Here is a 9,862-nt window from a genome sequence, read left to right on the forward strand (position 1 = left end):
CCTGACTAACCCGGTGTCTATGTAGCCTCGCTACTTTTATAGCCTCACTACTGTATATAGCCTGTATTTTTACTGTTGTTTTACTTCTTTACTTACCTATTGTTCACCTAATACCTTTTTTTCACTATTGGTTAGAGCCTGTAAGTAAGCATTTCACTGTAAGGTCTACCTACACCTGTTGTATTCGGCGCACGTGACAAATAAACTTTGATTTGAAGAAATGTCCTCTCACTGTCAACTGCCTTTATTTTCAGCAAACTTAACATGTGTAAATATTTGTATGAACATAAGATTCAACAACTGAGACATAAACTGAACAAGTTCCACAGACATGTGACTAACAGAAATAAACCAAACGTAACATATCATACTAATTTGAGTGTCCCAGATGTTCCTTTACTATGTTATGTCCAGTCTATGAGACCAGCCTGATTGACCAGCAGTGGTCATCTGCTGATAGACCACACAAACTGACAATGACCACACTGACCCCTCTGGTAGAGAGAATGACCATCAGCAGTCAATGGAGGAGAGGGGGATGGGGTTGGGAGTCATGGTCGAAAGGGGGCATAGGGGAAGGATGAGAGGAGGGGAAAGGGGATTGAGAGACGGCTGGGTGGAAGGATGTAAGATAATAGAGTGGTGATGGATGACAGGAATTCCATGCTGATTAAAACAGTTTTAGTACATTTCATGTTCTTTCCCATTTATATCTTAGAGATTGTAGACTGGTATTATCACTGCCTATATTGACTTGACCATAGAAATAGTATCTCATTCTAGTTCTGTGGACTTGACACACATAAACAGAGTGTATGAGTACCTGCATCAATCCCAAAACAAGACTGTTTGGTTTGAATAATTTGTATTATTCATGAGCATTAGATTTGACAAGGAGTTTTGAACCATAAAATATTAATCCTTCAACTAAGGCAGTTCTGATCCAGAACACTTGTCTCTCATTGGTGACATTCGACCGTCCTCACCAGTGGTTTGTAAATGACAATTGTTTCACCTTTTGACCCCTTTGGGCTCCGGAGTGGCGCAGGGGTTTAAGGCACTGCATCTCAGTGCTAGAGGCGTCACTGTTTGGTTTGAATCCAGGCTGGATCATATCCGGACATGATTTGGAGTCCCATAGGGCGGCGCACAATTGGCACAGCATCATCTGGGTTTGGCCGGGGTAGGCCGTCATTGTAAATAAGAATTTGTTCTTAACTGACTTGCCTAGTTGAATAAATAAAAAATAAGGTCCATTTCAGGTTAGTCTTTGGTTCCATCCTGGGGTTGGGTTACAAAGAATCTGAACCTCAGGGGTCAAGATCCAAAAGGGGGCCAGCCTCAGGGCAGGCCCTCAGTCACCTTTTGAAACTCTTACTCTGATAACTGCTGCCATTGTTAGTGTGTATGTTTTTCTGAGTATTTTCAAGTAGCCATCATCCAGATACAATAATGTTGCTGAGCTGTTCAGAGATATCATGCACATCTGGGATGCGCTGAGTGAGATGTAGGCTGTGTATATGTCTAGACATGTTTGAGCATGTTTGAGAGTCTAGTTCTGTTTGAGCATGTTTGAGAGTCTAGTTCTGTTTGAGCATGTTTGAGAGTCTAGTTCTGTTTGAGCATGTTTGAGAGTCTAGTTCTGTTTGAGTATGTTTGAGAGTCTAGTTCTGTTTGAGCATGTTTGAGAGTCTAGTTCTGTTTGAGAGTCTAGTTCTGTTTGAGCATGTTTGAGAGTCTAGTTCTGTTTGAGAGTCTAGTTCTGTTTGAGCATGTTTGAGAGTCTAGTTCTGTTTGAGCATATTTGAGAGTCTAGTTCTGTTTAAGCATGTTTGAGAGTCTAGTTCTGTTTGAGCATGTTTGAGAGTCTAGTTCTGTTTGAGCATGTTTGAGAGTCTAGTTCTGTTTGAGCATGTTTGAGAGTCTAGTTCTGTTTGAGCATATTTGAGAGTCTAGTTCTGTTTGAGCATGTTTGAGAGTCTAGTTGTTTGTGTGAGAGACTATTAGTCCACCTTGACTCGTGTTGCAGACCTCAATAGCTCCCTGTCCTTGTGTGAATGGCCCCTGATCAGGATGAATGATCCTGTCCTAAAGATCAAATGGCGATCAGTAACTGGAGCCAAAGCAGGATCAGTGTCAAGACCAGACATGAACAGAGAGAGAAGAGAGATGGAGTGAAAGAGAGATAGAAGGGTATGAGAGAGATTAATCTGGAGAGGATTTTTCCACAAAATGAGTTAAGCTCCACAATGATAAGGGAGGTTGGTCAAAGGCAATACGATTAACGGAATAATTACTCTCAAACGTTAGGAAGAAAGGATGCCCATTCTATCTGCCTGAAGGGCATCACAGCAATACACAGCTTCTGTAATCCCAGGAAGAGGCGGCGGCAAAAACACTGATTGACTTACCTCAGGGAGACAAACACTCACTTCTTATGGAAGAAGTCACACATTGAGAATTAATGCTACTGTGACAATAGTCCTGAGGAGGAAAGTATTGAAAAACAGTCTGGACTGGAGGAATCAAAAATGGCTACCAGTTCCACTTAAATGTAACATCTTGGTATATTCTTCCCTGGATAGTGCCTCCGCTTTGTCTAAGATCAAATCATGGGGAGGTATTCAGAGTAAATGATCACCACAAAACTCAATTTCTTTACAATAGTACTTTAATTTGACAATAATTCATAAATGATAAATCCAAACCATTTAGAGGAGGCTTATTGTATTGTTAAAGACATGCACCGGAACTTTGGCGACTTTAAGTATTTTTTAAACCTCCCGCTTTGGGCTGGATGTGTCAATGTGTAGTTCATACATGCATAATCTATGAGCAGAATTACTGTTTCACCTCAATTAACCACGAAATCCCTAGTTTGAAAGCAACTGTTTTTCTGGAAGCTGTGCTTCGCCATTCTCCTAAATTTTCCCCCACATGGGCCAGCCCCTAAACAATTCTAGTTCTAGCTAATGAGCTTCAGCCCCTCACCATTTGAGTGACAGCTAACAAGATGCACACAGCAGAGCAATGACATGGTGCACATGTGACGTAGTACGCAATTTCCGGGGACTCAGTGAGTACTTTCAGAACTACTGGCTAAAACTAATTCAAAAGTGCCAGAGAATATCAAGTTAGTTGAAGTTTGTAGTGGCTGTTTAGAGAATCTCTTTAACAGGTTGCTGACCATGGCATCAATTATCATATCTCAGTATAGAGCACTATATACCAAATAAGTATCATTAGTAAACTGTTAACAGTAATTTATTTTATAAAGGAGATGCTTTATCATCATGTCATGTGTAGCTATAGTCCAGAGTGTTAATAGGCTTGGGCACTATATAACACATTACACAGTGCAGAAGGTACTCACACACTTTACACATCTCTCATACCATCTTGTCATCCAATAAATATGTCCATTCAGAGATTCTTGTTCAGCCATCTCATTATGTGTCCAGCAGTCATTGTCCTGCTAGTGTGAGTCCATTGGTCCATGACACATTAGTCCTTTGCTTGAGCTTGTGTCTGCTACTCCTGTGTCTCCGTCTCTGTCAGTGTCCGCTCCTGTGGTTCTGGGTCAGGTAGCTCCTGTGGTTGAGCTACAATGCCTGTCTTTATTTTAATTGTTTCTACAAGATCTAAACTGTCCATCTTTATTTGTTCTACAATGCCTCCCTCCTCCTCTACAGCTGCCGATGCCTTTTCCTTCTCCTCATTCTCCTCCGTCTTCAGAGGCATCCATGACTCTTTGTGCAGCCTCTCGTTATTCTCCACCCCCTGGACACCAGGGGGCCCTGTGGCGGCCATAGCAGGCGGCAGGTGCTTGAACTCTTCGTCGTTCACATCATAGTCCTTCATCTTATGGTCCAGGATCCACCAGCGACCCGCGAAGCCAACGTCCAGTACCCGCGTGTGGAGCTCCCTCCAGGGGATAGAGAGGTTGGAGCACTGGGCCTCGTAAAGACTGGCGTCCGGGTTGTAATCGGCGAAGTAGGTGAGTGAGACCATTCCCAGGCTGAGGTGACGTAACCTTCCCTCGTTACGAAGCTTCGCCAGCTTCTGCACGTGCCCATCCGATGTTCCACTGCGTATCCACGGCGTCAGGAGCCCGAGCTGATTGGCTGTATCCAGGACGGTGGTCTCGAAGGAGGCGTCGTCGGGGTTTGTGTAGATGCAGGTGCCGGCTCCACCCAGAAGGCTCAGGTAGATGGAAGCTTTGATTGGCCTCTCCCACGCGCCCACCACAATCTCACGACACGCCTCCTTGTAGTCTCTGGACATGCCGCTAAACCACACACCTGATGGAGAGGGGAGAGAATTGTGAGAAAAAGACAGACAGCATTCACACGAGATAAGATAGGTGGTTTACTAAAACAAAGGCAAAACAGACTGACACAATATCCCTAGACATGGTAGTGAGGCATGCACACAATTATAATGTTTTGTGTGTCAACACTGTATTCTATTGCATTGCATCTCCAAGCTGACAGGAACTGTCTCAGAGAGAGGTCACCGCAATAACCTCAGTCACGTGCCTTCCTCCACCCTGTGATTGCAAGCAGGGGCAACTGTGAAGGATCAAAAGCTAACAATACCTTTACATAGACGTGTATGAAGTACATTTTCAAATCTAACAAGTGTAAAAACCACAATGTGATACAGTTTGTTTGAAGCTAATGTCACATAATCTGATAACCTCATGAATGACTTTGGCAAGACGGTTAAGCAAGAAAGATCATAGGTTCGTAAAGGCGTGGTGGGCTAACACGGCAACCAAGAGATAGATCGGTTTCTTACCCAATTTGCTATTTTTCAACCTCTCCCATCGGGTGCCATTGATGGGTGCTGCTCCTGCTTCTGCTACAGAGGTGGAGCACCATCTCCTGAGCACCCACGAGGCAGCCATGTTCGTCAGACAGAAGCCGATCGTTCCGGAAGTTCACATTCGGACTGGCTCGGACCGGAAAAACACAGCGGTCTTCTTGATACATTAATTTCCAATGTGAAAAAATGTAATTTATTGAGACAAAATGGCATGTCAGTAAAAAGTTATTTAAAAAGTTATTTTTTCCCGTAAAAAAAACAAATATCCAATATCCAGTTCTGCTTAAAAAGAATGTCATTAAATCCCTGTAATATCACTATAAACTAATAAATATCATGTAAGTACAAATGTTAATTTTTTTTAAACATTCGGATAACACCCATATTACAAAGAAAACACTCTCATTTGGCGCACCGCATTATCTTCCGTCTGTACCTGGTCACGTGAACATGATGATCCGTCTTGAGCCAACACAGAATCCGTTGTGTACATAAGGTGACGTGGAACAGGCGAGTGATAATGTGAATTTAGTGCACCGTAGTTGAAATTAACACCATTAGCTAGCTAGTTTATTCAGACATCCAACGCAGTACACATTTTTTTAAATATTTAACTATGTGCTGCTGTTGTTAGGTGAGTTGATATTGAGATATAAAGCGAGAAAACAGTGCTCGCTCGACAGCTGTCAGGCTAGCGAGGCGGTCGTGTCAGCACTGCTAACATAGCTGACTGGCTCGCATTGCGGATACAACACAACAGAACCTCCTGTGACAAACAGGTAAGTCTCGGGTCACGACGGCCAACGTATGACTAAATCTGAAGCTAGCTAGCTAGAGTTACAGTAAACTATAGGCATAAACATGACACACAGACTGCTAGCCTGCCAAACAGGTCAACACAAACGATCATTTGTCAGATTAAAAAATTGCACCTGTATATTCGATGTCGCATGCCTACACATGATGCTGTTACGTATGCTTTAGAAGGCAGCCAACAAAGAGAACATCTTGTTCATATGTACTTGGCTACCCTATCCGGGAGAAGAACACAGACTGTTGCCATATGTCAGCCTCAACAGTTAAGAGTACATTTTCTCATCTCCTTCCAGGTCTTGCATGAGGTGGTCATCTTTCCAGAGTTACCATGGCGAGTCCAGATGATCTGAAGTTCCAAGGTGAGGCTCATGGAGTGGCTCCCATCCTCCTCTGTTTATCCCCTTTCACCTCCTCTTCACTCTTCCCCTCTCTCCTTGTCTCTACATCTCTCACTGCCACTGTCCCGCACCTCCTCTCTGTCCCTTCCTCATTCCCTCACTCTAACCACCTCTGTCTTCTTCTCCTCTAGAGTTTGATGAGGCCACTGACCTGCTGTTAGCAGACCCTGGGGCCTCCACCCTCAGTATGTCTGGCTCCAGCAGAACGGCCCCGGCCGGTGCCACTGGGGACATCAAACTGGACATGTCCGATGATGAGGGACAGGAGGAGAGTTCAGAGGTCAGGATGATGAATGAGTGCAATCATATCGCTACATTGATAATCTGAAATTTTGCCTTTGTAATGACGTTTGCACAATCAGCCAAAAACCAAGCAATATGGGGATAACTGATTGACATTACTGTTTACAGCTCCTAAGAGGGGAGAAACAAACTAGCGGCTTCTGGACCTTTGAGTACTACCAGTCATTCTTCAATGTGGATACAATGCAGGTACAATATGCTTGAAATAACATAGAATAATCTGCACTCATGAGACTGGCCTATATGTTGCTGTTTAACATCTGCCATATAGAAACTGTAAATGTAGTGGTGTTAGTTGCTGTACAATGTTCATTGGTTGACTGACTTCCTGTCATGGGATGCAGGTGCTGGACAGGGTCAAGGGGTCGGTGATGCCTTTACCAGGGCGGAACTTCATCAAACATACCCTCCAGTCGAGTCCGGATTTATATGGTAATGGGACACATCACCATTATAGCTTAGATACAATTGTTCCTAGATAGTTAGATCTGAATTAGAATGGACCTTAGAATGTTAACTTTTATTGCCGTAAAACTGGAAGACAGTTTGCCAAACTCTGCATATCTTAGGTTGTAATGTGAACCACCTCTACCCAGACTAACCTTACCTCCTGGTCTCCCGTATGTCCAGGTCCCTTCTGGATCTGCGTGACGCTGGTGTTCTCTCTGGCCATCAGTGGAAACCTGTCCACCTTGCTGAACTCTCTGAGGAGCCCCCATTACCACTACAGACCCCAGTTCCACAGAGGTATGGTACCTGGGGGTTACAGCTTGGCTCCTTCTCAATGGCTTCATGTGAGATTTGCTATATAAACATTAAAAAATAGCAGTGTTGATGTTGCTTGCTTTTCCTCACTCCCTCAGTGACGATAGCTGCAGTAGTGATCTTCCTGTATGCCTGGCTGGTGCCCCTGGGTGTATGGGGTTTCCTGACCTGGAGGCAGAGGGAGGAGAGGCAGCAGAGTGGTTACTCCTTCCTGGAGACGGTGTGTGTCTACGGCTACTCCCTCTTCATCTACATCCCCACCTCAGTGAGTCAGCAGACACACACTAGTGAATGTCTGGGTCGTATTCAGCTAGCAAAACATATTCATCCCCCTAGGTAAATGTTTTGCAATGGAAAATTAAGTTCAGATGGTACCTACTTTACAGTTTCATAGTTTTCTTCCATTTTTGTGCCTATTGAATGACCCTGTTCTTCATAGTATATTTCTATCTGATTGGGACCCAATCCGAACCAATTAATGCAGAACATTATATTCTCAAGTAACAAACCAATCACCTCCCTCTCAGGTGTTGTGGATCTTACCATTCGAATGGCTCCGATGGCTCCTCATCCTGGTCGCCATGGTAATCTCTGGGTCGGTCCTGGTGCTCACCTTCTGGCCCGTCGTCCGCGATGACACCAAGGTGACCGCTTTTGCCACCGTAGCAACAATCGTCGTTCTCCACGCGCTGCTATCAATTGGCTGCAAGGTAAGAGCCCACTATAAGAGTGCTATGGGTAAAAGTTACCTAGCCCCATCCTCCTAGGCCCTGTTCAAGTACTTTGAAGAAGGTCAGTGATCATGGTCTGACATGAATATAGAAAGTAGAGTCCTCATTTCACTTATCCAGGGATGGACTTTAAAAATGTTTGAACCAGGCCCTAATCATAATCTAAATGGGAACGTCTCAGCTGTATGCGCCTCAGGGGAAATGTTAAATGTCTCATCTCCAACACCCTACTTCAGTCTATGGCTAGCTATAAACCTCATAGTTCTTTGTTAAGTTTCTAAGTCTTTATACCCATCCCCTGTCCCTCTATGCTATCTTTCAGATGTATTTTTTCCAGACAGCGACTCGTACACCAGTTCCTACACTCGCACCCAACCACACAGCAGCAATATTGACCAACAAGACCCACTGACCAAGAGGAACCGGAGGGAGGGAGATGTGTCCCAACACTTAATGACCTCTTCTCATAGTCACAATGTTTGAGACCACTGGGGAATCTGAAAGGACTAGATAAAAGGTTTAGGCTTTTGTTACCTACTCTGTGAGCATTGGAAGAGTAGCTAGCTGGCTAACCGCCAAACAGATGATGGCGATCTCGCCATTGACTAACTACATTGTTGTTGTGTGAGGACGATATGAGTCGAGAGGGAAAAGTTGGATGAAATCAGAGTTTACGACACCTGCGTGGATGTTGTTTTGAGTTTACAGCTCAGTGGGTCACACATTATCCAGTCCTTTCAGATCAGAGAAGGGGACGTAGCGAAGTAGGGCCTGCATACTCCGATGCTCGAACCAATAATGATACAGAGGACCGACAAGTGGTCAGAAAGGTACCCATAACGTTGTTGGAGGTTCTGGGTGTGTGAGCCCTACTCTAGTACATTATGGACTTAACTGGACCAGCAGCCCATTAAAAGTGTGGTGCAATTGACTACATATGTTATTACAAAGAGAAGACAAGGATAGAGGCCTATGAGTATAAGCAAATTATGGGTTATGAGGATTGCATTGGGGGAAACTGTCTTGCTTATGCTGCAGAAATGATTCCGCTGTAAATTCTGCACTTGTATATTGTAATAAATCAATATTTATCATGGAGAAGTTGGGTGCACCTCAATAGTCGGAGACTTCTTCATCTCTACTTTTATCTGCACTAAAAACATAGGAAAGGTGGAAGCATATGAGATCTGCTCTAACCAGCTCAGTTCTGTCATGACAAGGAATTCTTTATAGACTTGAACTCCTCAGCTGCAGTCTGATCTTGAGATGCACCTATTGATGGGAAATGCTGTATGAATGTTTAATGATGTACTAATACAGGGGTGGCCAACCTTATCCATAAAGGTGCATGCTTTTGTTCCAGCCAAGCAAAAACACCTGATTCTACAATCAGATGAGATGGATCAACAGGTATGTTACAGCTTGGCTGGAACCAAGGCCCACGCCAGCCCTCTGCGGGTGAGATTGTACACCTCTGAACTGTGAGATTGAAAAGGGTTGTTTTAGAACTCAAACCACTCCTATGACCTGGAACACGTGTAGTACTGTGCTGACTAATGTATCCACACAACCTTTTCTTTTTGTAGATAGACTTGTAAATTAAGGAAAGGGTTTGTCAGTGTATTTATTTTTTTCCTCTTTGTTCAGACTTCTGGGTTTGTGTGAATAAACTGTAGTTTCAGTCTGAATTGCGTCGTCTTCTTGGTGTTGACTAAAGCCCGAGGGCAGGGGTCTCTAACTCCGGTCCTGGAGTGCTATGTCTTGGCAGGCTTTTGTTCCAGCCCAGCACTACCACATCTGATTCAATTAAGATTAGTTGGTAGGTGCTGGGCCAAAGGCCTGCACAACTAGGGGCTGGAGATGAAGGCTGCGAAATATCCACCATCTTGATTTCAACCGAGGAAGTGGAGAGAACCCAGGTATGCAGCATTGGTTCCAGCCCTCAAGCTGTCAGTGCTCTGCTTACTGTACGTAGAAAACATGAATTCTTGCTAGGCCCAGCAATGATCCCTGAGATTTATG

The 9,862-nt window shown here is 44.1% G+C and overlaps 2 protein-coding genes across 3 annotated transcripts; one reads left to right on the top strand and one right to left on the bottom strand.

The window, feature by feature from the left end:
- Positions 1–2,659: 2,659 nt before the first annotated feature.
- On the bottom strand, positions 2,660–5,097 carry LOC120034543 (mitochondrial import inner membrane translocase subunit Tim29-like). The gene is made up of 2 exons (XM_038981142.1): positions 4,801–5,097; positions 2,660–4,301 (listed from the first exon to the last, which is right to left on the bottom strand). The coding sequence occupies exons 1-2, from the start codon at positions 4,907–4,909 to the stop codon at positions 3,532–3,534; spliced, it is 879 nt and encodes a 292-aa protein (XP_038837070.1). The 5' UTR covers positions 4,910–5,097; the 3' UTR covers positions 2,660–3,531.
- A 200-nt stretch (positions 5,098–5,297) lies between these two features.
- Positions 5,298–9,528, top strand: LOC120034542 (protein YIPF1-like). Of its 2 annotated transcripts, none has more exons than XM_038981141.1 (9): positions 5,298–5,606; positions 5,937–6,002; positions 6,173–6,321; positions 6,453–6,533; positions 6,689–6,776; positions 6,975–7,091; positions 7,208–7,329; positions 7,637–7,819; positions 8,163–9,528. In XM_038981141.1, exons 2-9 carry the CDS (start codon positions 5,972–5,974, stop codon positions 8,250–8,252), a joined length of 861 nt encoding a protein of 286 aa, XP_038837069.1. In that variant the 5' UTR covers positions 5,298–5,606; positions 5,937–5,971; the 3' UTR covers positions 8,253–9,528. The 2 variants fall into 2 exon arrangements, with proteins under 2 accessions (XP_038837069.1, XP_038837068.1); XM_038981140.1 differs by having other exon boundaries at positions 5,300–5,606; positions 7,208–7,374.
- The last annotated feature ends 334 nt before the right edge of the window (positions 9,529–9,862 follow it).

The sequence above is a fragment of the Salvelinus namaycush genome, chromosome 41 (genome assembly GCF_016432855.1).
Source record: "Salvelinus namaycush isolate Seneca chromosome 41, SaNama_1.0, whole genome shotgun sequence".
NCBI lineage: Eukaryota > Metazoa > Chordata > Actinopteri > Salmoniformes > Salmonidae > Salvelinus > Salvelinus namaycush.